This window comes from Colletotrichum godetiae (assembly GCF_030913485.1).
Source record: "Colletotrichum godetiae strain CBS 193.32 chromosome Unknown BDP55scaffold_29, whole genome shotgun sequence".
Lineage (NCBI taxonomy): Eukaryota > Fungi > Ascomycota > Sordariomycetes > Glomerellales > Glomerellaceae > Colletotrichum > Colletotrichum godetiae.
This window is the reverse complement of record NW_026851277.1, coordinates 127,713-153,208: the sequence shown is the minus strand read 5'-3', so window position 1 is coordinate 153,208 and position 25,496 is coordinate 127,713. Positions and strand designations below refer to the sequence as shown.

The following is a 25,496-nucleotide window of genomic DNA, read 5'->3' as shown; positions in this document are numbered from 1 at the left end:
TGGGAAGCGCCAGCAAGGCGAAGGTTTCGTCACCCTGTTTATGCGTGGAAGCGATTATTCTCAAGAGAGTATCGACCAACACCTCGGTAAATCCCATCGGCTTCGAAGAGCCAATAGTGTACCAACGTCATTCTTACACGAAGGGTAGACGTTGCTGTGCCACAGTGGGGCGAATGCATCTCCCAAGTGGCTGGTGCATCCCCTTTGATGCATATGCGTACCGGCAGAGTATCTCTATAACAAGTATAAGCAGACTTAGGCCCACCGGTGATCGGAACTAAAGTCGTTCAGCCATCACAGGTACCTTGCCTCACTTAGAGCTCCCCTGCATCTCCAAAGTGCTGCAAAGCTTCACTTACACAGAGCCTTGGAGGTCGGTCCGCCTACCACTCATCACTCTCTAGCTATCGAGACTTCTGTCTCACTCAAAATAGCCATGACTTCTCTAGTAGCTGCAAAGAACCAGCTGCGTTCTGTCATGAAGGACAGGCTCGCCCTCATTGCCCATGAATCCATCAATAACCAGAGTGAGATATACACTTCCAAAGCTGCGCCCAAACACCATCTTAACCTACTTCAACCTAGGCCGCACAGTATTTGAGACGCTCAAGACGTTCAGACCATACGTGGAAGCACAGAGGGTCAGCGTCTTCCTCTCAATGCCCTTTGGCGAAGTCCAGACAGATCAAATCGTGCGCCACGCTCTGTCAACAGGCAAGCACGTCTACGTTCCCTACTTACACAAGTCGCCTTTCCCGCCTGGGGAGACACCGCCCAGGGTCATGGACATGGTCCGTCTGCGCGACATCCACGACTACGAGTCACTGCAACCCGACAAATGGGGCATTCCCAGCATTGACCCCGAGACGGTACACCAGAGAGACCGGGTCCTAGGCGAGCCTGGTGCCGAGTCCCCTGACTCCTCCTTCTTGGACCTGATGCTACTCCCCGGTGTTGCATTCGACGTCGATGACAAGTCGGGCTCACTACGGCGCCTTGGGCACGGAAAGGGCTTTTATGATCTTTTCATCCGCAGGTACACGGCAAAATATGACGGGGAGCTGTCGTCTCCCAAGCGTCCTGTATTGCTCTACGGCCTGGCTCTCGCGGAGCAGTTCATCTCTCGACCCTCCGACGGACCTATTCCCGTGGCTCAGCATGACCAACCACTCCATGGTCTCGTTTTGGGGAACGGGGAGGTCAAGAGGCCGGCAGACAGATCCCACAACAAATAGCTTTTTTTCTTCATGCCGCCTAGCCTTGTTCGTGGTGACAGATCCGTGGTATCAACTTTTTTTATGCAGTCGCCCCAGAGCGTGCTTCGCCGTCGTGGCGTCATCCTCTTTAAACTCGAGTCGTTTCTCTAGCTCGATAAACTTTGGATCAGCGACACGTTGTCGCCCTTCAACAATATTTGTCCTGCGTGCGGGTTAGCGAATCCGCGCTTCGACGTCTCTGGCGGTGGGATGGCATACCCAACGGCTTCCTCTTCTCTTCGGGGTTCGTCTTGGTCACCTGCTTCACTTCGACCGCGTCGTCAATGACGAGGTTCATGAACTCGTCGAAACCCTATCGGACCCTTGAGTGTTAGCCGCCGTGTCGAGGTGTACAAGTGGGAGAGAAGACGCGCGCACCCTAATCTTGCCCTCAATTCGGATCGACAGCTGCTCGTACAGCCAGATTTGGACCGTAGTGTGTTGTCTATCGAGGGGTCAGTACAAGATATAATAAAAACACAAAGCCAGGACTGACTGGAGGAGCTTGAAGATGAAGTTGATGGGAGGAAGCAGGACTCTGCGACCGCCACCGCCTCCACGTCCGGTCATTTTCGCGTGTGTAGGTTGGGATTGAAGCGTGTAGGTGGCCGGGCTCGGGTAGTAGGCGTTGGTGCTCGTCGGTCGCGTTTGGATCGTGTCGATGAAGAGTCGTGGGGCAATTGGTCGCAAGCTGAGCAAGATCGCAGAGAGGCTGGCTTGGTACTCTCTGCCTGGCCCAGGTCCGATGCGCAAGGTTCGGTCAGTCGCTGGGAGAATTTGGGCGGAGCTGGCGAAACGATGTTCCACTTACTGGCAGACACGTTGAACAGACCAATGTTAGATGGTAAATTGGGGATATTGTGGACTATGTCATGTGTAGCCTGCTCTTAGAGACAGGCCTCACCCCTGCAACACTTTGCTCGCCCGTGGTCAACCTTGGTCGTTGTCAAAGATACTTACCCATCCACGCGATACTGGGTGGCAGACTAAAGTACCTTTTCTCGAAATGAAAGCCACAGTCCCCCCCCCCCCCCCCAAGGTTAAGGTACCCCGGGCCCCGGCCCTGCCCTGTCGTCTGTCTTTGAGGTGCCCTACGACAGTGCTCTGCGGTAAAACTGTCTTAGCCGGCTCTAGTTAGGTTACCTTAGGTTCCTTGTGCTCTGATCCGCCCGCTGTCCCGCCAGCCTGACTGACGTTTTATTTTCCTTTCGCGAACCTCCCTCCACCACCCCCTCCATCTGCCACTTTTGGACTATTGTCGGCGCACTGCTTTGATAGCCCTTCAATCTGCCACCCAGCAGCTCGACGCTCCTTACAGCCCGCAAAGAGCTCACGTCCTCCCTCTGCTGCGCGAGACCTTGGACTTTCCTTATATTCCTACCGCCCTTGCGGTTCCCTAGCGCGACGTCAAATAGCACCACAACCGCCACTTTCCTCAACTGCCACCTCACCCCGAAATCGCACCTTGGTTGCCCGCGCCGTCCATCCTCCCAACGAGTGACACCTGCGATACTCTTAGGCCCGGAATCATGGCCACGAACGGTGCCTCAGAGGCCTTTGCGCCCCACGATGTCCTATCGGCTATGGTTACGATGCGTGGTGGCGAGCAAGAGAACAAGAAGAAGGCGCACGCCTACTTGGAACGATTCCAGAAATCTGTCAGGACACCCGGATACGGAGACCAACACACTTACTAACGGACCTTTGCAGAACTCTGCGTGGAGCACCATCTTTGGTATCCTCAAGAACAGCGCAGAGCCCGAGGCCCAGCTCTTTGCGGCCATTACTTTGCGCGGAAAGGTAGATAGTTGCGGCGATACTTGATGCGACAGCGAGCTCACTATGGCGTTTTTTCCAGATCACCTACGACCTTTCGACGCAAGTCCCAGAAGCCGAACACCCTGCGTTGCGGGATCAAATCCTTCTCCTCCTCAAAGACTTCGCCGCCGGCCCCAAGCCGATACGAGTCCAGCTTTGCGTCTGTCTGGCAACACTAGCGGTGCAGATGACGACGTGGAAGGACGTCCTTCCCACGGTGGTTTCGGCTCTCAGTGACAGCGTCGAGAGCCACGCAGCCATCCTCGACTTCCTGCGCGTGCTGCCCGAGGAGGTGACCGAAGGCCGCAAAATCACCTTAACTGTATGTGGATCACGGAAACATCGAACGGCTTCTCACTTCCCGCGACGTGGTTTTACCGGGCCGATTTCAACAAGGATCAGAGTCTAATTGGCAATGATAGGAAGAAGAGCTTTCCGAGCGGACCAAGGAATTGCTGGGTGACAATACGGATCAGGTCGTGCAGTTGCTCATCAACTACTCACAATCTTCTGGTAATGCCCACCCTCCTCTTGCGGCCCCCTTTTTGCGGTCAAAGCTGACTCTCTGATGTAGCATCCGCCGCTCAGAACCCACAGCTGATGGAGTGCATCACATCGTGGCTACGCGAGGTCCCCGTCAGCACCGTCGTCAACTCACCCCTCCTCGACGTCATCTTCAACGGTGTGGGCAACGATTCAGCTTCCCAGGAGGCAGCGGAATGCTTGTGCACAGTCTTTAGAGAAACGCGGGATGTGGATGACAACTTGGAGACGATCCAGATTCTCCTCCCCCGCGTTATTGCTCTCCGTCAAAGGATCGCCGTGGTTGTTGAAGAGGAGGACACCGAGGTCTACAAGTCTCTTACCAAGATCTTCGCCTTGGCCGCGGAGGCCTGGGTTGTGGCGATTGCCCGTGAACCTGGCCACTTCAGACCCCTTGTGGACGCCGTCCTCGAATGCGCCGCCAGAGACAAGGACCGCGATGTCATTGAGCACACATTCCAGTTCTGGTACGAGCTGAAGCAGTACATCGTCTTGGAACGCTACATCCAGGCCAGACTGGAGCTTGTGGACATTTACTCAAAGCTGGTCGACATCTTGCTCTCACACCTGAAGTACCCGCAGTCCGAGTCTGCGAGCGAGACGGATCTATTCGACGGCGACCGCGAGGCCGAGGAGAAGTTCCGCGAATTCAGACACCAGATGGGCGATACTCTCAAGGACTCTTGTGAGGTAATGGGTGTTACTGACTGCCTCACAAAGGTTCTCGAGGCCATCAAGATCTGGATGCACAGCTATGCTGGTCAGGCTTCCGCGACCTCGGTCCCTCACTGGCAAGAGCTTGAGGCCCCTCTTTTCGCCATGCGTGCCATGGGACAGATGGTTGACAAGGAGGAGAACATTGTCCTGCCTCAGCTCATGCCTCTTCTTGTCCAGATCCCCAGCCACGAGAAGCTTCGCTTTGCCACAATCATGGTACTGGGTCGCTACACCGAGTGGACTTCGGCGCACCCCGAGTACCTGGAGCCTCAGTTCAACTACATTGTGACATCGTTCCAGACGGACTCGAAGGAAGTTGTTAGAGCCGCGGCCATGGCTATCAAGTACTTCTGTACCGATTGCAAGCAGCTCCTGAGTGGCCAGGTCATCCAGATGCAAGAGTTCTACGACCAGATTCTCGACAAGCTGCCCGACCAGAGCCAGGAAGAGATCACGGAGGGCGTTGCCAGCGTTGTTGCTGTGCAGCCGCCCACCGAGATCTACAAGCTGCTCAAGCTCTACTGCGACCCGTTGGTGCAGCGGCTGATGAACAAGGCCAACCTTGCAACCGACGACAAGGGCAAGCTGGCGCTCGCAGGTAGGTTTTGACCAAGTACATCAGTCAGGGACACGCGGCTAACTCGACTTTAGACCACCTCCAGCTCATTACCATCTTCATTCAAATCGTGGTGCCGTACGTCGGTCCTGGCGAGGAGAACCCGGCGGTGAAGTACTGGCAGGAGGTTTTCCCCGTGTTGGCAACAATCCTGGACAACTTTATGGGCTTCGTTCCGATTTGCGAGAGGATCTGCCGCTGCTGGCGAAACATGATCATCTCCTACCGAACCGCCATGACACCCCTTTTGCCGGAGATGGCCAACAAGCTGGCCGGCGGCTTCGCTGCTTCGAGGCAAGGCGCGTTCCTCTGGGTCACGGCTGCGATTCTGCGCGAGTTCTCTGAAGACCGGGAGCACGTCAACCAAGAGATCACGCAGAGCATCTATGCATTCTTCGAAGCCCAGACCACGACATTCCTGCGTGTCATGAGTGAGCTGCAGCCGAGCGAGCTGCCCGACGTCATCGAGGACTTCTTCAGACTTCTGATTGACGCACTTCTCTACTACCCCGGCAGAATCGTACCATCTGAGCTCTTGGGGCCCATCTTTGAGGCTGCCATTTACGCCCTGACCTTGGAGCAGCGCGATCCGCTCTCGGCGACGCTTCACTTCCTGCGTGATCTCCTCACGTACGGAGGTGACAACCCTGCGACATCTGATGTCCTGCCACCGGATGTGGCTGCTCAGATTCGTGAGGTGGTGAGCAAGCTTCTTGCCACTCACGGGGAGAAGCTCGTCAAGCAGGTCATGGCCGGAATGATGATTACCTTCCCTCGGGATTGCTTCGCTGACGGTAGTGGCGTCTTGCTGGCCATGTTCGAGCTATTCCCCGCCCAAACGACGACGTGGGTTGAGAACACTATCCAGCTCCTGCCTCCGGGCACCATCACGCCCGCTGAGGCCAACCGACTCATGGCCAAGATCAGAGAGCGTCTCAGTGGCAACGATCCCACCGCCATCAGACAGGTGAGAGCACTGCTGCAAGACTTCACCAACACATATCGTCGGCGCTACGTGGCTCCGCGAGAGGGACTTGGCCAGCTGGAGGCAGCTCGTTTCCACTTCACAGGTTAAGGGTGAGATTCTGATGGAGGACGGTATTATCAAGGCCACCACTACCCCGAGTGCTGTTCAGGGCAGCCTAGAGGGTCGGGGTAATGTGCTGCCCACCGAACTGGCTATGGTTTCATTATCAGGGGGTGGAAATGGGAGAGATTGGAGATGGAGAGCCTCCGCTAGACCTGACTAGATGCGGACAGTACTAGAATGAATGACACTTGGGCTCCAGTGTCCTTTGGCCGAGGCAGGCAGAAGATGACGGGCGGAGGGCATTTCGAAGCCTAGTTCGAGGCAATAGCTGGGGAAGCGGGAGGAGTCGGGTCACGAGTGTGGTGCAGTTGTTGGGGACGCACCTCGATCTCTGCAAAGTAGAGACAAAGACGATAGACCGAGACTTGTGAGCATACATGGCTGAACATGTTTGGGGCGGCAATGAGCGATGGCCTTTCACAGACCGACTGATAGGGGCGCATTGCCTGGTTAGAGCAGGTCGAGAATTCAAAAGTTTTCAATCCGGTCTTTGACTTGTGACGGTGTCCCTGCTACGTAGGACAATGCTGGCTTTAATATTTTCTCTTGGGCTCTTTTCTCTTGGGCTCTTTGAGGAACAAAGGACACTGAATCACGAGTTGTATGTGGTACGTATAGAATAGGGCCAGTCCTAGGATGACGGCCCGTAACCAGAGGTTTCCAGAGCTTGGTTTGTAATCGGACCTTGTTGATGACTCTCTCGTATGGGATCTTCAGAGTCCCTGTCAAAGTAATCGGTTCCATTATCCCTGTACTTGACCGTTTATGAATTTCTAGAGGGACAGAACCGTTGTGTAAGTCGCGAGGAACGATCTTATAGACACACCCTGGTTGGGAACGACGGATCACGAACTTGGACAATTACCCCCGTAAGTGGTCCGGGCTCTGCATACGCTAGATGCCATTGGTCACAGCTTAATGACCCCCGACGCAAGTACCGCGACTTGGACCTGCTCGACGCGACGACGGCCAAAAAAGTGAAGAGCGAATGAATGATGTCTCGTCATGATCGCTTCTCGACCTCCCAAACCGCCTCTGTATCCACATCGTATCTCCCGTTTGCTTCCAAGCAGTCGAATGAGCACTGGCCCAGCGCCAACTCAAGATTTGGAGGTGAAAACCTCCCCGACAGCCGTCACCTAGCTCGAGCTCCCGAATCACGACGGCACCAACTCCTTGCGTCCGATCGCTCTCTTCCGAAGCTCCGATACAAGATCATAGCATTTTGACGAAGAAATCTCAAAGACCCAGGCTCACCGTTCCCACCGCAAACATGCCTCCAAGCAGTGGCACAAACCGAATGGCCCAGTACGCCAGGAATGCGTCCATGGACTCGGGCCTTCCAGTCGGAAACAACAACCAGCCGAACCAACAACGCTCCGAGGCAACTGGCTTCCCTACTCGCCAGGCCATCACCGAGTCTGCGAGGCTCCCTGCCCCCAAGCCTCTGGCGTCTGCCATACCCTTGGCATCCCATATCCGCCAGCCTGAGCCTGGCCCTGCCCAACCTCAATCTGCGCCGCCCATGCATCCTCGCCAGCCTTTGCCCGATAGCTCCCCGATACCACAGCAACGAAAGCGTTCTAGTTCGCAGAGCAGTGATGGGCCCGGCTTCTGGCCCGAGTCTCACATAGATAGTCAGTTCGGCTCGCCTACCACCCAACGCACCGAACGGTTCGACGCCGGTATCGATGACCGCCTTGGTGCAGCTCCGCACTCGCTGCAACCCGCTGCCGAAGTGCCTGCGATGCTCAAGTTCGAGAATACCCAGCAGCCAATAGGCAAAAACGGGATGCCCTTCATCATTGGCAAAAACGGCACCATGAGAGTTATGCCAAATATGCAACAAGCCCTACCTATCACACAAGGCGGCATGATTCACTCGCGAGAGCAACAACATGAGCACGATGCATACTCGAGCGAACCTCTCTACAACTACTCTCCGCAGCGCCAGACGAGGGTTGCCATTCACCCCACTGCTGTGAAGCGACCGTACGGACCCCCCGCATTTGAAGATGACGAGGAAGTCTTCTCGGACGCCCCAACCCGTAAAGTCCCCCCGCCACAGCAAAATCTAAGGCGCATTGTCAGGAGAGACAGGCCTCCGGAGTCGCGACGGGCCGAACTCTTTCTAGAGGAAGAAGATGTCGACGGCAGCCTGGCTAGTGACTATCCTGCCACGGAAGACGACCACGGCACTCCTCGGGCTAGTCGTACGAAGAGTATGCCATCGGAGGCGCGCCCCCTCGAAGGCTCGCTTCCAATTGCGGCCTTCGGCCAGCGAGACAAGTCACGGAAGCGACGTCGTGATCAGTGTGACTACGGAGATAACGAGCTCCTGGGGATGACATACTCCCAATTGCGCGAGCAACCCTTTGACGAAGACCCTGCCAAGACATCCCTTCCAACGGCTACGCCTCTGAACGGTGACAGTCTTTCGGTCAAGCTCGATCATTTCAAAGGTCAGCGCGAATCCGATCAGAAAAACTTCTTTAGTCAGATGAATGTTGGTGACTGGGAACGCTCGGGCGACTGGTTTCTGGAGCAGTTCGGCCTTGTTGCGCAGAAGCTGAAAGACGCTCGTAGGGAGAAGCGAGACATGGTTGATCGCTTCGAGACCGAAATCGCCAACCGGGAAGAGGCAGTTCGCGTCCGGACTGAGAACATTACAAAGAAGCTGAGCAAAATCCGCCACAAGGGCGAGGACATGTTGGCAGACAAGGAGATTTGAAACACGTTCTACAGAGTATCACCACAAGGCGCCCTGGATCATTTTATCGTGTTGACGGAAACAAGGCGTTGGGATGTGTAGCGAATTTTGACGACACTTTATGGCTAACGATTAATGGCTATCATGACTGGCGTATTGGGATGGTTTTCTTGTCTGTAGTATACTCCCGGCGTTGGCACAGGTAGTCTCTACATCGTTGATAAGACTGTCCTCACAATACAAATGATTCCTTTACCGATCTGTCTTTACGGACGACGAGTCTCATCTGGTGGCCCGGACTGTCTGGCAGGACCCCCTTCCTGACTTTATCCGAAAACAGCTCATAAGCAGGGTAGTAGCCGTCGACGAACTTGACAACCTGCTCGTCCGTCATGCCCGTGCCCCTCTCCCGACGGAGCGCAGCCTCTTGCTGCAGACGCCAGTCGTAGACGTACTGCGTGTCCTCGGCATCAATGTGGATAAAGACATCGAGGAGATCAGTCATGGCGTCGTACGCTTTCAGCCTCTCATTCACCAATAGCAAGTGCTCGAGCTTATGCTTCTGGAGCGTCCTGCTGGGCGCCTTCCACTTGGCTTCCACCTCGGCCTCGACCAGGGCGCGGAAACCGACGCACCAGCCCTCAAAGATGACGACTTGGACCTTGGGTTGGCCTGGCCCGTTGACTTCTGTCCATTGGCTCTCGGGGACGCGGTCCCCCTGGCCGGAGAAAGCTGCTTTATCGTACGAGGGGACTCTGGTGGGGTGCCCTTTTGTGATGGAGTCGAAGAAAGCCTTTGCGAGCTGCGTGTCGTGGGTTCCTGGTTCGCCGCGCTGTTGGACAAGGAGGTTGTCTGGGTGTGAGCTGGCGAGGGCGAGTTGGTCTGCGTGCGGGAGGTAGAGGTCGTCGATGCTGAAGACGAGGGTGGGGTGGCCTAGTTGGGTGAGGGAGGAGGCTAGGGCGGCGACGAGGGTTGTTTTGCCGACGCCTTGGACGCCGTTGAGGCCAATTATGAAGGGGCGTGGGGATTCATTTTGGGGGTTGGTGCGCTTTTTGAGGAGGGTTGTTATGAAGGGGATGCAGAGGGGGGATTTGTCGTCGATGATGGGCGGTGCTGCGGAGGCCATGGCTGCGGTGGTGATGATGGGGACCGGTGATCGGGCGGTGCTTGTGGATGCGGAGGTGGTCCGGCGAGAGTGAGGGAGTTCATGGCCGTTTGGGCGCCGATGCCGAGAGGTGGCCGGCGGGGTTCAGCGGGATGCGGGGCGATATGCATCTTCGCGGCGGGTTGACGCCGAGACGCTTATCTTATTTGCGCGCCGAGCAAAGGCTCATTTTCGGCTAATCTGATCACCGCGGGTGCATCTTGGTGAGAGTATCCGTACGGAGGTGCGTCTCAATAGTCCTTGCAGTCGCTGCCAAGCCTCAGACCCACAATTACTGCCCATCTGAACCAATAAGAGCCTAGGGATTGATCTTGACCCACTTTACTTACTTTCCCCCCAGCACTGCCCATAGCAACGATTTTACCCCATACACCGCCATTACGATACTACCACTAATCCTACGATAATATCAAAACCGCCAAATCGCTACTTACTACGCTGCTCTTTTTTCCTCAGTATGGATCCTGAGATGCCGACAAAGAAGAAGCTAGATCCAGGCGTCAGGGCAGTGATTCTTGCTCTACGAAGTCGACTTGTTGGGTGGACTGCTGAACAGGTCTCTCAGGCTCTAGAAATTCCAGTTCGAACTGTTTACGACGTTCTTGCCCGCGCAAAAAAGAACGGATTCGACCCAACTGCTCCTACCTTCTCGATTGAGCCCGCCCATTACGAAGATGCCCCCCGAAGTGGCCGTCCAACCAAACAGACGAAAGAGGTCAACGATGCCGTCATCCGCAAGGTCTGCCGCGACCGGTATGGGCGTGAAAAGAACTGTACTGATATTGCTGGGGACCTATTAAGGGACGAGGGCGTTGACGTATCTGCAATGACTGTTTGGCGAATCCTTCGTCGCTATGGCTTCCACAAGACCAAACCAACCCGCAAGCCAGGCTTAACGAAAAGGATGCGGCAAGAGCGACTTAAGTGGTGCCTCGACCACCAATACTGGACCCTCGACGATTGGAAGCGGGTTGTATGGTCAGACGAGACCGCGGTTGCCCTCAACCACCGCCGCGGTAGCTATAAGCTCTGGCGTCGCCCAGACGAGGCCTACTCTAGGCAGTGCATACGAGAGAGGTGGAAGGGTTATTCCGAATTCATGTTTTGGGGGTCTTTCTCATACGATTCGAAAGGGCCGTGCCACTGTTGGATTCCCGAGACTGCTGCTGAGAGGAAGGCTGCCGACGCAGTGATTACCGAGCTTAACGCAGAGCTCGAGCCCGTTCGACGTCAACAGTGGGAGCTCGAGAGTGGTATGGAGCGAATGGGCTTACGGAACCAACCGGGCCGTAAGCCCCAATTCAATTGGAATGCGAAGTCGGGCAAGTTAATACGGAACGGCAAGGGCGGAATTGACTGGTACAGATACCGCAAAGAGATCCTATTACCCAAATTATTCCCTTATATCAAAGGATTACCTGGTAATCCAATCGTACAAGAGGACAAGGCACCCGCTCACGACCATCACTTCACCCACTATACGTACAGCCTTTTCGAGATTACGAAGCTTCTCTGGCCGGGTAATTCGCCCGACCTCAATCCCATTGAACCTTGCTGGCCGTGGATGAAGAGATGGACCACCAGGAAGGGGGCGCCTTCGTCACGGGCCGAAGCAGTACGTCGCTGGCAAGAGTGCTGGAAAGCATTACCGCAAGAGGAGATCCAGAAATGGATAGAAAGGGTACCTCACCACATCCAACAGATAATTGCCCTAGAGGGCGGCAATGAATACAAAGAGGGTCGTCGGGCTGGATTATACCGTCAAACGACCACTAATTGACCTCAATTGACGACTTTTTACCGCTGAATTGACGATAATTACAGTGGGTGGAAGTGGCCGAATTCTGCCGCTTGTACACACCCTAGCCAGCCCCTTGTCGACTCCCCTGTCTATGGCAGGGGTTGGTCTTGGCAGCAACTGCAAGGACTATTGAGACGCACCTCCGTACCTAGGTAGCCAATGAGTATTGGTAAGGTACCGGCAGTTGGCGATGTTTTTACATGATTTGGGGTGGGATAAAAGCTGTCATTGGGTCAAAGGCTCAATCAGACGCAGAAAGACTTCACCTTTAATGAATGAATAATCAGCTAAGCAAGGAGCCTAGGAAGAATCGGCAGAACTCCACGGCATGTCGACACGTGCGGTAGGCGAACATACCCGAGATCTTACCAAGGCTAAATTTCCTCGTAGGGAACCATTCGTTACTTTTTTAGAGTTGCACGATTCACAGGGGACTCTGGACCTCCCACGGGAGACTTTGGTCGGCAGCTGGGGTGGACCAGTAGGAAGAAGGGGCTTGGTATCCATACCGGATCTTTCGTCGGCGCCTTCCAGGTAGCAGCGACCTACCTTATGGTCCCTGGACTCTGGAGACCATCAAAGTCAGCATCCGTCGGCATCGAGTGGGCACGGCATCCCGCCCTCTCACCTTTGGCTGGAGTGGCCGTTCCCCAGTGTTCCACGGCGCCAGACACTGGGGAGATACTGGGGAAGTACGTACCCGTTGCCGACCAGAGGCTGGGCCAATACAGCGCTCTGAATGGCCAGATTGGGGGGGGGGCTCGAGCAGGGGACATGTGACATGGGGTGGCGGGGTCGAGTCCCTTCCCCACATGACCTCATGGGGTATGTACGTACCACAGGTCCGCGACAGGCTCGAGTCGATTGGAGACTTTTTAACCCACGGCAAACGTAGCATGTGAAGTTTGGCCTTAGCCGCTCTCGGACTAGCGTATTTTGTCGGCTTCGGACACAGGAAGCTGCCTCGGCTCTCTGAGCGGCTGCCGTCACGCTGCACAGAAGACAGTTGCCGGAAGCGCAGAAGTTAAGAAAACCACCACGTCCTGTCCCTTTTTCCCACGAAGCAAAGAATCATTGGATTGATCAACGTTGCGAACTCTTCCTACATACCCTATTCCCTTACGCTCAACACTTGTCTGGATTTCTCTGTGCCCTCTATACACCCATTTAGCGACTGTTCTCTCTCTCTCTTCTCAATACATCACATACACACAATGGCTGGTCAGCTACGCTTCGACGACCAGGTCGTCGTCGTCACTGGCGCTGGCGGTGGCCTCGGTAAGGCCTATGCCACCTTCTTCGGCTCCCGCGGCGCCAGCGTCGTCGTCAACGACCTGGGAGGTTCTTTCAAGGGCGAGGGCACCTCAACCAAGGTATGGCATCTGACAAAAGTGTCCGAGTGCGCAGGGCTGATGTACAGTTATCCAGGCTGCCGACGTTGTCGTCAACGAGATCAAGGCTGCCGGCGGCAAGGCCGTGGCCAACTACGATTCGGTCGAGAACGGTGACAAGATCATCGAGACGGCGATCCAGAACTTTGGCCGCATCGACGTGCTGATCAACAATGCTGGCATCCTGCGCGATATCAGCTTCAAGAACATGAAGGACGAGGACTGGGACCTGATTATGAAGGTGCACGTCAAGGGATCGTACAAGTGCGCCCGCGCCGCATGGCCCCATTTCAGGAAACAAAAGTACGGCCGTGTCATCAACACGGCCTCGGCTGCCGGTCTCTTCGGCAGCTTCGGCCAGTGCAACTACTCTGGTACGTGTCGCAGCCGACGCCCAATTGATACAACCCGCCTTGAGATATACTAATTCGGTTCATGCAGCTGCCAAGTTGGCCATGGTGGGCTTCACCGAGACTCTGGCAAAGGAGGGCGCCAAGTACAACATTCTGGCCAATGTCATTGCACCAATCGGTAAGTGCAACGTGTGCTGGGCAAGCGGAGCCGTGGGCAGGGGAAATCGTGTGCGCTAACTGGTACAAACAGCCGCCAGCAGAATGACCCAGACTGTGATGCCGCCCGATGTGCTGGAGATCTTGAAGCCCGAATGGGTCGTCCCTCTCGTCTCCGTCCTCGTACATAAGGACAACAAGGACGAGAACGGATCCATCTTCGAGGTTGGCGGTGGTCACATTGCCAAGCTGCGTTGGGAGCGGTCCAGCGGTCAACTCCTCAAGGCCGACGACAGCTACACACCCAGCGCTGTTATCAAGAAGTGGGATCAGGCCATTGATTTCTCCAAGCCTCAGTACCCCTCTGGCCCGAATGACTTCTTGACCCTCTTGGAGGACTCCATGAAGATGGGCCCCAACGAGCAAGGTGACAAGGTTGACTTCACCGGCCGTGTGGCGCTCGTCACCGGTGGTGGTGCAGGGTAAGCTTATGAAGCCTCGCATGTGATTATCCACAGCTAACGGTTCCCAGTATCGGTCGTGCTTACAGTTTGGCATTCGCCAGGCACGGCGCCACGGTCGTTGTCAACGACTTGGCCAACCCCGACGACGTGGTCAACGAGATTAAGAAGATGGGTGGCAAGGCTGTCGGCGTCAAGGCCTCAGCAGAAGACGGTGATGCCGTTGTCAAGGCCGCGATTGATGCTTTCGGACGCATTGACATCATTGTCAACAACGCCGGCATCCTCCGCGACAAGGCCTTCAACAACATGGACGATAGCCTCTGGGACCCCGTCCTGAACGTTCATCTCCGTGGTACCTACAAGGTCACCAAGGCCGCCTGGCCGTACTTCCTCAAGCAGAAGTATGGACGTGTCATCAACACCACGTCCACCTCTGGTATTTACGGCAACTTTGGCCAGGCCAACTACGCCGCGGCGGTAAGTCTCATTACGCTGAACCTCGAGACATGATGACTAACAGACGTACAGAAATGCGGTATCCTAGGCTTCTCCCGTGCGCTCGCCCTCGAGGGTTACAAGTACAATATCTACGTCAACACCATCGCCCCCAACGCCGGCACTGCGATGACAAGAACCATCATGCCCGAGGAGATGGTTCAGGCCTTCAAGCCCGACTACATTGCGCCCGTCGTCCTCGCCCTCTCCAGCGACAAGGTTCCCAAGAACCCTACCGGCGGCCTGTACGAGGTCGGCAGCGGTTGGGTCGGCCAGACCCGCTGGCAGAGAACCGGCGGCCACGGCTTCCCCGTCGACGTCCCCTTGACTCCCGAGGAGGTTCTCAAGCATTGGGACTCCATCAGAAACTTCGAGGATGGCCGCGCCGACCACCCTGAGAAGACACAGGATGGTCTCCAGAGTATCATGGCCAACATGGAGAACAAGAGCAACAAGTCCAAGGTATGAAGCCCACACATCCAGTGGCGCAATTCTGTAAAATAGCAATAGTTTTTCAAATAAGAACAATTATTGATCATGTGTCTTTACAGTCAGAGGCAAGCTCCGGAGGTGACAGCAAGTACCTCGACGCCATCAAGGCCGCGCAGAACGCCGAGGGCAAGGGAACTGAGTTCCAGTACGAGGAGCGCGACGTGATGCTATACAACCTGGGTATCGGCGCCAAGCGCGACCAGCTCAAGTACGTCTTTGAGGGCGCCGACGACTTCCAGGTCGTGCCGACTTTCGGCGTCATCCCTCCCTTCAACACGGAGATGCCGTACAACTTTGACGACATTGTCCCCAACTTCTCCCCTATGATGCTCCTGCACGGCGAGCAGTACCTCGAGATCAAGAAGTACCCCATTCCCACCGCCGCCAAGCTCGTGTCCACCGGCAAGCTCCTCGAGGTCGTCGACAAGGGTAACGCCGCCATTGTCAAGAGCGGCATCACCACGATCCACGCCGAGACCAAGGAGCCCGTCTTCTACAACGAGATGACGGTGTTCTTGCGAGGCTGCGGCGGGTTCGGCGGTCAGAAGAAGCCCGCGGACCGCGGCGCCAGCACGGCAACGAACAAGCCTCCTTCGCGCCACCCCGACGTCGTGGTCGAGGAGAAGACGACCGAGGAGCAGGCGGCGCTGTACCGTCTCAGCGGTGATTACAAGTAAGTGACTGAAGCCCTCATGCATTTGTAGATGTTGACCAACGTCCGACAGCCCTCTCCACGTCGACCCTGCATTCGCCAAGATGGGCGGCTTCAAGGCCCCCATCCTTCACGGCCTCTGCTTCTTCGGCGTCGCCGGCAAGGCCGTGTACGAGCGCTTCGGCCCCGTCAAGAACATCAAGGTGCGCTTCGCCGGCACCGTCATCCCCGGGCAGACGCTCGTAACGGAGATGTGGAAGGACGGCGGCAAGGTCATTTTCCAGACCAAGGTCAAGGAGACGGGCAAGCTGGCGATTGGCGGCGCCGCGGCGGAGCTGGTGGACGACAAGAGCAAGCTCTAAGCTGCGTAAGGGCGCGCATTCTTTCAGATTGTATGAGTAAATGGCTATCTGTCTCTCTGTATGATTCATGAGATTGTTTCAAATCAAGTTTAGGAAATAGGCGGGTTGATGAAGGTTAAAGCTGAAATTTTATTGACAAATTACAAAAGGTTACTTGTTGTGTAGATGAGCGCCGATACGACAGTCCTCACTTCACTCTACCCTCGTTCTGTGAGGTTTATTCCCGTTCTCCCGCTTCCTCGATTCCTAATTCCGCAGACCCAGAACGCCCCAAAGATGCCCATATCCCAGTATAATCATAACCTGTAAAACTCCAAGCCACTTGTCTTTCTTGCTCTTTCTTTCTCGTCCTGGCGCCTCTACAAAGCACACTTCTACCAGAGCCGGCTTCACACAAAAATGGTCTCAACCACAAAGTCGCACAACTCGGGCAAGGTCGGCAATTGACCATTCTTGAGGCGGTGCTCGACCGGCGAGACCCCGTTCCTGGCGAAGCCCGTCTCCAAAAAGGCCTTTTCGGCTCCATTCAGCTCCCGCTTCTCCGTCTCGCGCCACTTGGCCTCGGCCTCTTCCTTGGCCTCCCTCAGCACCGAGTCGGTGTCCTCGCTCTCCCAGAGATTGCACCTCGAGCACTCGGTGCAGGGCCGCGGGTCACCGTCCGGCCTAAAGTGGTCGCAAAAGTGCCTGTACCCTTCGCCGTCTCCGTTGGTACCGCCAATGTCCTTGCGGCAGACGTAGCACATCTTGTAGCCGCAGGGACAGGTGAGCTTGTTGCAGCCCGAGTTCTTGACGAACGATGTATGGCATCGCGGGCAGACGCGCTTGATGGCCATGCTCATCGCCTGCTCGACCTGTGTACGCAGCGCAACCAGGGACGACTCGTTGCATACGTGAATGTCTTTCCAGGCCTTTGCGCAGGATAGACACGAGCTTTTCCCGCAATCAGGGTTTTGACAGGCAAACTTCAGTCCACGACGCCGTCGGCGATGGCGGCCAAGAGCCAGGTGCCATTGTGCGACTAGGCGGTCGCCAATCGTCTGCTTCGTGCTGACGAGAAGACAGAGAAAGGAGGACAACAAGACCAAAGGGAGGAGAAAGGGCACGGTCGCAATGCATACAAGGAGAAGCGCAAGACTGAGTAGACTGTCAAGCCTGATCCGTAGTTGCGTTTCTTGTGCTGGAAGGTAAATGTCATCCACTTCTGCATAGTCGCAAAAGGGGCAACGTATTAGGGGTATGTTGGACGTGAGGAGACTGTTTTCTGCCAATCGCTGGTCGAGTTTCCGGAGGATCTCAGCGCCCTTCTTCTCCTCGAGCATGGCGCGGTGTATGTGTTCGTAAGGAATATGACCAGGGCACCCATTCCCTTCGACAGCGAGACATTTCAGCGTGCCGTGGTTTGTGTCGATGCTGCTGTGCCATCCCTGGCCAAACACAGCCTCCGTAATCGAGTGCTGGATACAGCGGAAACAGAGCATATGTCCGTCCGTATTGCAGGTTGTAAATTCCTCAAAAGTGGATTCGGTAAAGCAGCATGCGCACTCATGCATAGCGCCGGCTTCCTCGGCTTCTTCATTATTCATCAAGAAAGCCAGACCTCGATCCTTGTGCTCTTGCGTTTGCCGCGCCCGATCTTTCAGCGGTCGGACCAAATCACGGTATAGCTCAGAATCGAGCTCGGCATTGCCCGTGGCCTTGAGAGACGGCACGATGGCGCCTTGGCCGGTCGGTTTCCATGTTATCAGCGGGTGGTTTTCGGCTTCGCCCGTAGCGACCAGTTTCCTGCGGAGGAAGAGGGATGATATGGTAAAGCGCCATGATTTTGACGAGAGCGATACAAGAGTGTTGCGGGCTTCGAAATAGGAGTAGTTGGACTCGGCGAGGACGGCGTTGATGGTGGATCTGGAAAGACCCTTGAATTCGTGCCAAGCCAGCGCTTGCACGGCGTGTTTGTACTCGGGACTTCGGAAGGCTTCGACGCGAGGGATTAGAGGTTCGTCCTGCTCTCCCGCTTCTTCGTTCACAACCGGGGGTCTCGCAGGTTGGTTATCGACAGTCCTCCAGCGACCCTTGACCCAGGCGACGCGATTCTTCAACAGGGCGTCGATCACCACAGCCAGCCTCGATTCCTCGTCAAAATTGATCAGCATTTCGCGGAAGACCTGAATCTGAACGTCGGGGAAGATGGCGGCAAGGGCTTCGAGGCTGCTGTTGAGCTCGCGAAGATCGGGGCAGTCGGGGGACAGCGCAGGGAGCTGCTCCTCGTCGTAAATGTATCCATGGTGGGATGTGGAGGCAGGGCCGGCGTCTGTCGTTTGAGAAGAGGCATTCTCAGACGCCTTGTCGAGAGAGTTGGACGAGGAAGTCTTGGAGCGGCTGGAGACGAGTTTGTCGGTAGAGGATCCGAGAAAAGTTGTGAGGCCCATCTTGTCAGTTCATGGCTGGCGTAGGCCTTGCATGGCATGGAACCGAGGGTGACGGCCGACTGGAGAGTACTACGTGCGCCTGACGTACAGCAGAAGACAGGAGGCTACCGCGACATGTAGGCACAGTCAGGACTACGTGACGACTATTGCAGGAAAAAAAGAAAAGATATTCGCGATGTTTACTGAAGAGTGGGCGCGAGGATGCGTGGTGTGAAGTGGTCAAGGATGTCGCCGGGCCCCTTGTCGTTGGGAAATGGCGGACAGGGAAGCGCACATCGGGGGACTGTTGTCGTTGTTGAAATGAATGTGACCAGGTTCCTTAGTGCCGAGCGATACTCATCCAAGGACGACACCGATGTACCTCTTGGGTTTGTTCAGGTGGTCCGGTACCTGAGGTGGGTGTGTCTGAGAAGATCATGCGGGGAATTTAGGGGAATGACCACTACCTGGCAAGGCGTTGGTTAGCGACAGTCACTGTGGAAGCACCGACGTTTACTAAGGTGGTGCTAAGGAGTCTGCATGTTAGCTGCAGCATTCCGTCTTCATACAAACACTAACAGCAGGGAAGGACGTCCCAACAGTTGGAGGTGCCTCGGCCACTGGGTGTGCCGGGCTATCATGACATTATGGCCCACGTCGCGATGGGAAACGAGTACCTATGAACCTAAATCGAGTATTCCAGTTGATGGCCTAGTGCGAATACAACCACTCGAAATAGCGGTATCAATTTCTACTACACCATGTGGCCACTCAAGACTTGTCTAGACCTTGCCTAAAAACAAATAAGTGCAGGAGTCTAACACTTTGAGTGAGGCCTCCCGGTGATGCCATGTATCTCGTTATAAGTCTCGACAAAGTCTGGTTTCACGGGTCGGTGGTTATTCTCAAAAATTGGCGATCGCTAGCCCTTACTACGATAGGATGCTACAGGATACTAATATGGCTAGGCTCACATCACCCTACCGAGTTCGATAGAGTAGTGAGGTCTTACAGATAGGACCGTCTAGATGGAATACCATTTCTTCCACTTGCTCTGCAGCCTAGACTTCTCGCAAACAGAAAAATATGGTCTCGCGTAGACGAAGCTCTCGTGCTTCTAAAACAAAACGCTGGTTGATCTACAGGTCTACCTCTATGGCCGTCATGACAGCCAATTCGAGTGCTTTTCGAGATGCGTTCTCGACTCTACACATTCCCACCCACGCCCCATCTGCCTCTAGGCCAATAACTCAAAGCCGCTTCCCTTCAAGACTTGCGGTGGAGAAGACCAGCGGCACCCTGTCTAAAGTCAGACATGTTTTAAATGTGCACGACTCAACGGTCAAACTCACCTGGTGTTGAGGGAAAATGAGCGTGTCTGCAACGACAACGTTCTCTCTCCTGGTGGACGTGAAGACGACAACCTCTGCGATATCCTCGGGGGTGAGAGGCTCACATCCGCTGTGGCATCGTTAGCATAGTGTCCATGCTTGAAGCTTCTCCCAGGTAGTGACTTACGCGTAAACGGCGTCGGCCTTGGACTTGTCACCGTAGAAGCGAACCACGGAGAATTCCTGCCCCATGTTAGATCCCGTCACTAATACTAGGCCCCTTGGAGATGATAGCTTACAGTCTCAACCTGGCCGGGATCGATGCCAATGACGCGGATGCGAGTCGCAATCAGCTCCTTTCTCAAGCTGTCGGTAAAACTGCGCACGGCGGCCTTGGTTGCGCAGTAGATTGAGCCACCGGGGTACGGCTCACGGCCTATCATCACGACTATTAGCCACTAATGCTCAACGCAGCATGGGTTTGATAAGCGCCAACTCACCAGCAATGGAGCCAATGTTGATGATGTCTCCCGAGCCGCCATCGGGGCGCGCCTTGAAGATGGGCAGAATGGCCTGCGTCACGTTGATGAGGCCGGTGACGTTGGTAGCAAACATGACGTTGATGTCCTCTTCAGCGATCTCGGGGGCCTTGGCAACTCCCTTGACGAGGCCGCTTTTGATGTGTAAGTTGACAGCCAACGTGAGAGTGAGGTCACGGGGGTAGTGACATACGCATTGTTCACGAGGATGTGGATGTCCTTGAACTCCTCGGGCAGGTTGGGCACGAGCTGGCGAACTTCCTCGGGGTTGCTGACGTCCAGCTTGACGGGGTGGACCTTGACGCCGCTGCCGACCTCCTTTTGGATCTCGGCGGCGACCTCCTTGAGCGTGTCGATGCGGCGAGCCGTGAGAACGAGCTTGAGGTTGTTGGGCGCCGTCCGGGCGTACTCGAACGCCGTGCTCTTGCCGATACCGCTCGAGGCGCCGGTGATGAGCACCGTCTTGCCTTCGAGGCGCTTCGCTGCGGCGGACATGATGGTTCTGTGATGAGTCTGGTTGAGGGCTTTATGTAGGGATGAGTGTAGCTGAGGCTGGTGGCGTTGAGATGACAAGAGTGAAGAGAAGACGGAGCGGGCTATACGGGTATAAGGGGGCATGTGTGAAGAGAGGGAACGGGAGTGCAGAGTGCCGGTACGGTGGGATGAATTAGTTGCTTATATACTTGACTGTAAATCGGGGATTTCTGCAGAAGTCAGGAGAAGGTTGCTTTGCTCGTACAGTTGCTATTAACCAATTAAAAGGCAAGGATCACTAGAGGGAAGCTGTTCCGGTACAGAAAAATAAGTCTCGACACGTTTCCGACTACAGAGGCAAATGGAGGGACGGATAAGACGAGGGGAGAGCAGAAGTGTACGGCACGGCGCACGGAATGGATGGGCCCCACAATGCGGGGTTTCAACCGACCGATAACCGGCGGGAATAGGCGATTGCATCATTTTGCTTGAAGCTTCTTTCACTTGACACAACTTTTTGGCCCCTCACTTATTTCAAGTACAAGTAGCAGGGCTAGAGTAAGATACGGAGGAGTCTTCAAGAGGGTCTAATGGGGTTCATTGAACAGCCTTCTTTGCTGTGAGAGGCTGTTGCGCCGATGAGGTGATTGGCAACTCCGACTTTGTTTGTACTTGGCGGCCTTTTCTATCCCCGCACCATGCGGCACCAACGCCGATGAGCTCTGCCCGGCTGCGAATCCGACAGGGTTACATAGACCAAGATTGCGGCTTACTAGGCCCTCGGTTCATTCAACGATCACTGTGGTTTTCCGGTCGTTGGCCGCGGAGTGGTTCAAAGGTAGTTGGATGATAAGGATAATTAATACTGACATGAGGTATTGCTCATAAACTCATTCCCATCATATTTAACCGTTGATGCCAGAAATATTGACAATGAGATCCCCCCAACGCCGGCCAGATGCTATGCTTACAACAAAAATCCAACAATAAAGATACAGCGCGCCCATTGTACACACGCTTAGTCCGTTGTCGTCGAAGAAACCAACGTGGTCGCCGCCGATGCCCTCCGCCGCCTCTCTACTTCAGCTCTGATGTGCATTTGCCGCTGCTCCTCGATGGTGACCCGATTTCGACGGTAAACACCAAAGCTCAGTAGGATTGCTATGCCGGAAAGGATAGCTCCCACTTGCATGTCTTTGCAGAAAGAGTCTGTGTAGACCTGACGTACAGCTGCAGCTTGCGCTTCCGTCAAGTTCGCTCCTGCTCCATGGAGCGACGCAAGCTGTCCCGGGCTTAGCACACCGGTCAACTCGTCCCGCATGAAGTTGCCCAAGATCGCCGTGGAAGCGGCGATTCCCAGACTGCCACCGAGAATGCGCACCTGTGCAATGATTCCTTGCGCCGGGGCTTTTGTTACGTTAGTTATCTGTCTACATCTAACAGGGTTGGAATGCTTACCATGATCTGGAATCTCGGACTCAGTCGCTCCCAGAACGGTTGACGAAGTGGCCGACAAACCAAAGCCAAAGCCGATAAAGGTGAGAAACCCGAGGGCTTTGGGTTCCAGTTCGACAGACGACGAGAGCGTCGTCATCAAGCCGCAGCCAATACACACGAAGCAACTTGCCGCTGTCATCGTCTCGAAAAGTCGGTTCTGCTTCTTGTTGATAATCCCGCCGAGAGTGGTCCCTAGCGCAACAGAGCCTAGCATCGGCAGAAGCAGAATACCCGCGAGCAAAGAGGTCTTCCCGTTGACGATCTGCAGGTGGACAGGGAAGGCGTAAATGACCAAAAGATACGGGAACCCGAGGAACATCGTGTTGAGGATGGTGGCGACGTAGACACGGTTGCGAAGAAGCCGCATCGGAATAGCCGCCATGATGCGGTTGCTCCAGTACTTGGCGACGAATGCCTCCCATCCCAGCAGCAGAATGAAGCACACGCCGCCGACCGTCACGGGGGCGATGAATACGGCCTGGCGCCACTTGTTGCCATCTGCGCCAACATTTTGGAAGGAGAAGACAACCAGAACGGATGCTGCAACAAGCAGAAAAGAGCCTACAACGTCCAACTCCTTCCAGCGTCTACGTTGCAGTGTCGGGAGGTGTTTGGCATCGGGCCACGTGAAGTAGAAGATGAGCATTGAAACAAAACCAACAGGCCCACTGCGTTGTTGTTAGAATAATTCCCTCCAGACGACAATCACTTCCTCGGGGTCACTCACTTGATCCAGAAGATCCATCGCCAAGAGGCGTAGTGGGTGAGAATACCTCCCAGGACAGGCCCAAGTACACCGGCACTAGCAATGACCATACCGACGAGGCTGGACATGTACTGGAGCAGGTGCTTGGGAGCTACCTCGGGGAAGATAATCATGGTGATCGAATATAGGCCTGAAGATACTTAGCAAAGGACTTGACGGCGATGAGAACGCTCAACTCACCAGACCCTCCCAAACCTTGCAGAGCACGGCATGCAACCAACTGCTCCAGGTTCTGGGCAAAGCCGCAGCCCAGGGAAAAGGCAAAGAAGATGATGAAGCTTGCCAAGAAGGCATTGCGGCGGCCAACAATGTCGGAGGCCAGAGCCACCAAAACGGCACAGCTCAGATATGTGAGCGTGTATGCGAGTGCAACCCAATTGATCAGATCAACCGAGTCAAACTCTGTGCCGATTGTATACAGACTCGTTGCCACAATAGAAGCATCCAACATGGAAAGAAATAGTCCGAGACAGAGTCTTCCAGGCAAGTCAGCATAGAGATCTACAGCAGCCCTCAACACATCATGGGGGTAGTTACCCAATACTGAGCAGCCAAAATCTCCATGGTGGTAGAGTAGCATCTCTGTAATGATGGTTCTCTACAAGGCCCTCGGCCTTGGTAGACTCGATGTCCTCCTTAAGATTACCCATGAGGATCGCCTCGAAGAAATTAACCGGTGCGATATTATGCCAACAAGCAGCAGTCAAAATGAGATTGTCGTTGGTAGAATGTTGCAGTCGTCGATGTCTCAATTCGTGGTTGTCGTTGAATCCGGGTATTGTACACTGATTAAATAGGTGGTGGTGGGGCCGATGGTTCTGAGAGGATATTCACTCGGCTGAATCCTGTCCGTCGGTAGGATGAAAGCCTGACTCGAAGGTTGTCGGTGTCGGAGCAACGCTATGCTGACGAACTCTCACGATGTACAGATACGGGGTTGAGAAGCAGAGCCGGGGCAACTCATAGTGAAGGATGTCATGAGAAGCCCGGGAAGCGCATCTGACAGGAGGATCAAAAGGCGCTTGGAAAGAGAATGCGAGGTCCAAGTAAGAAGAACGGGGCGAAATCCACGAAGGGAACGCGATTAAAAGAGAGACAGGCGCCATGGCCGAACATAAGAGAGAGGTTGAATCGGCGTTCGGGGCGACGAATTAGGGAAAAAACGAACGTTCGGCGTTCAGCAACGCATTCGCATTCGCTAGCTCGGAAACGACCTCCTGAACTCACGGTCCCAGTTGTTTGTGTCTTTGGCCCGTCGCTGCTGCCGGCCGTAAGCTGATCCCGTAGGCGAATGCGGCGTGGACCCGGCGCGCCACACCAAAAACCCCCCAGATAGTCAGACATTTCGGTGGTGAGACAGGCCAATACCAGTGAGGCGAACGAAGAAGGGAGGGCACGATAGTGCGATGGTCTAGGTCGCCGCATTTCTTTCGGTCGGAGTCCCCTTGGTTTGTTGTCAAGGCCCTTTCGGTGGCAGCAAGTCGTCCGATGAGGAATGCTGGAACCCGCCCCCCGACGCACCAAGGCCGTTAAAGAATCAGCTGCAACGTGGTCTAGATCCATCATCCAGGCCCGGTCTAATCGATGGCATCCTATCGGCGAAGGCTCCAATTTTCAGCTCCGTGGATAGATAGCTTCAATCTCCCAAGTCCGAGGATGGCCAGCATCATAGTTTACCTAGCGACGTTTGCCGACGCCGAAGGAAACTCGCAACAATCGACCGCACAGCCAGCATAGTCTCGCTCCTCCTCTGTTTCCAGTTGCCGTGTGTGTAGGCAGGCCGCAGACTCAGTAATTGATAACCAGCGACGGGAATGGAGAAGAGAGGCGAATCCGTCGTTGAGGAATGCGGGCTCAACACTGTCTATCCGCGATGCCCACTCGGGCGGTCCTCTCAGGTAGGGAGACATGGGAAAACCCATAGTCAAGCTCTCAAAGTCCTTGCTTCGGTGATGGAGCCATCAGTCGACGCTGGGTGCCCGATGTGAGCGACGACTGCGCCAAGCACCGAACACAACTGGCTGTCTGCGATGTGTAAATCCGGGGCTATCTCCCACTCTCCCTAGTGCTATTTGGGAACCGTAAAGATTGCAACAATGGCCCCTAGGCAAACAACAAGGGAAGGAGATTAGAAAGAGGGAGACACAAACATCATCTCGTGGAATGTTTGCTCGCAGCGTGCACACGGTAGGAATGGGTGTTTACGCTGGGAGAATCGAGATGGCAAAGAATACCATCTGGGTTGACCGGGATCTCCGTTGCTTCTTCCTCGGCTCGTTGGTTTTTATGTCTGGCTTTGAGTGCGCATACGACTGACCGTCCACGGCTCTGCTGGTGGTGTCTGGTGACTGCGAAGACGCGGAGAGCGAAGGCAGGGGGTTTTATCCATACCTGCCCAGCGGA

The 25,496-nt window shown here is 55.1% G+C and overlaps 9 protein-coding genes across 9 annotated transcripts; 4 read left to right on the top strand and 5 right to left on the bottom strand.

The window, feature by feature from the left end:
- The first annotated feature begins 110 nt into the window (after nucleotides 1-110).
- BDP55DRAFT_197718 (5-formyltetrahydrofolate cyclo-ligase) lies at nucleotides 111-1,548 on the top strand. Its single transcript, XM_060565923.1, has 2 exons — nucleotides 111-527; nucleotides 586-1,548. Exons 1-2 carry the CDS (start codon nucleotides 437-439, stop codon nucleotides 1,233-1,235), a joined length of 741 nt encoding a protein of 246 aa, XP_060427728.1. The 5' UTR covers nucleotides 111-436; the 3' UTR covers nucleotides 1,236-1,548.
- Nucleotides 1,300-1,973, bottom strand: BDP55DRAFT_197676 (LSM domain-containing protein). Its single transcript, XM_060565922.1, has 4 exons — nucleotides 1,753-1,973; nucleotides 1,635-1,701; nucleotides 1,476-1,569; nucleotides 1,300-1,419 (listed from the first exon to the last, which is right to left on the bottom strand). The coding sequence occupies exons 1-4, from the start codon at nucleotides 1,824-1,826 to the stop codon at nucleotides 1,364-1,366; spliced, it is 291 nt and encodes a 96-aa protein (XP_060427727.1). The 5' UTR covers nucleotides 1,827-1,973; the 3' UTR covers nucleotides 1,300-1,363.
- Nucleotides 1,974-2,785: 812 nt separating this feature from the next.
- Nucleotides 2,786-6,025, top strand: BDP55DRAFT_555788 (exportin 1-like protein; the record flags this gene model as incomplete). The annotated part of the gene is made up of 6 exons (XM_060569524.1): nucleotides 2,786-2,914; nucleotides 2,967-3,056; nucleotides 3,115-3,396; nucleotides 3,497-3,587; nucleotides 3,649-4,932; nucleotides 4,986-6,025. The coding sequence occupies 6 exons, from the start codon at nucleotides 2,786-2,788 to the stop codon at nucleotides 6,023-6,025; spliced, it is 2,916 nt and encodes a 971-aa protein (XP_060427726.1).
- Nucleotides 6,026-7,913: 1,888 nt separating this feature from the next.
- Nucleotides 7,914-8,771, top strand: BDP55DRAFT_555644 (extracellular mutant protein 11-domain-containing protein; the record flags this gene model as incomplete). Its single annotated transcript, XM_060569510.1, has 1 exon — nucleotides 7,914-8,771. The coding sequence occupies one exon, from the start codon at nucleotides 7,914-7,916 to the stop codon at nucleotides 8,769-8,771; it is 858 nt and encodes a 285-aa protein (XP_060427725.1).
- Nucleotides 8,772-8,982: 211 nt separating this feature from the next.
- Nucleotides 8,983-9,876, bottom strand: BDP55DRAFT_555741 (D-glycerate 3-kinase; the record flags this gene model as incomplete). The annotated part of the gene is made up of 1 exon (XM_060569519.1): nucleotides 8,983-9,876. One exon carries the CDS (start codon nucleotides 9,874-9,876, stop codon nucleotides 8,983-8,985), a length of 894 nt encoding a protein of 297 aa, XP_060427724.1.
- Nucleotides 9,877-12,694: 2,818 nt separating this feature from the next.
- BDP55DRAFT_669006 (short chain dehydrogenase) lies at nucleotides 12,695-16,227 on the top strand. The gene is made up of 8 exons (XM_060575268.1): nucleotides 12,695-13,089; nucleotides 13,145-13,481; nucleotides 13,549-13,638; nucleotides 13,711-14,098; nucleotides 14,149-14,557; nucleotides 14,609-15,037; nucleotides 15,127-15,740; nucleotides 15,793-16,227. Exons 1-8 carry the CDS (start codon nucleotides 12,931-12,933, stop codon nucleotides 16,079-16,081), a joined length of 2,715 nt encoding a protein of 904 aa, XP_060427723.1. The 5' UTR covers nucleotides 12,695-12,930; the 3' UTR covers nucleotides 16,082-16,227.
- Nucleotides 16,228-18,862, bottom strand: BDP55DRAFT_669003 (uncharacterized protein). Its single transcript, XM_060575267.1, has one exon. The coding sequence runs from the start codon at nucleotides 18,505-18,507 to the stop codon at nucleotides 16,471-16,473; it is 2,037 nt and encodes a 678-aa protein (XP_060427722.1). The 5' UTR covers nucleotides 18,508-18,862; the 3' UTR covers nucleotides 16,228-16,470.
- Nucleotides 18,863-19,394: 532 nt separating this feature from the next.
- Nucleotides 19,395-21,340, bottom strand: BDP55DRAFT_669002 (short chain dehydrogenase). The gene is made up of 6 exons (XM_060575266.1): nucleotides 20,550-21,340; nucleotides 20,318-20,490; nucleotides 20,117-20,253; nucleotides 20,005-20,060; nucleotides 19,839-19,947; nucleotides 19,395-19,785 (listed from the first exon to the last, which is right to left on the bottom strand). Exons 1-6 carry the CDS (start codon nucleotides 20,972-20,974, stop codon nucleotides 19,753-19,755), a joined length of 933 nt encoding a protein of 310 aa, XP_060427721.1. The 5' UTR covers nucleotides 20,975-21,340; the 3' UTR covers nucleotides 19,395-19,752.
- Nucleotides 21,341-21,848: 508 nt separating this feature from the next.
- BDP55DRAFT_695138 (major facilitator superfamily transporter) lies at nucleotides 21,849-23,743 on the bottom strand (the record flags this gene model as incomplete). The annotated part of the gene is made up of 5 exons (XM_060577431.1): nucleotides 21,849-22,237; nucleotides 22,289-22,995; nucleotides 23,055-23,223; nucleotides 23,274-23,569; nucleotides 23,631-23,743. 5 exons carry the CDS (start codon nucleotides 23,741-23,743, stop codon nucleotides 21,849-21,851), a joined length of 1,674 nt encoding a protein of 557 aa, XP_060427720.1.
- Between the last annotated feature and the right edge of the window lie 1,753 nt (nucleotides 23,744-25,496).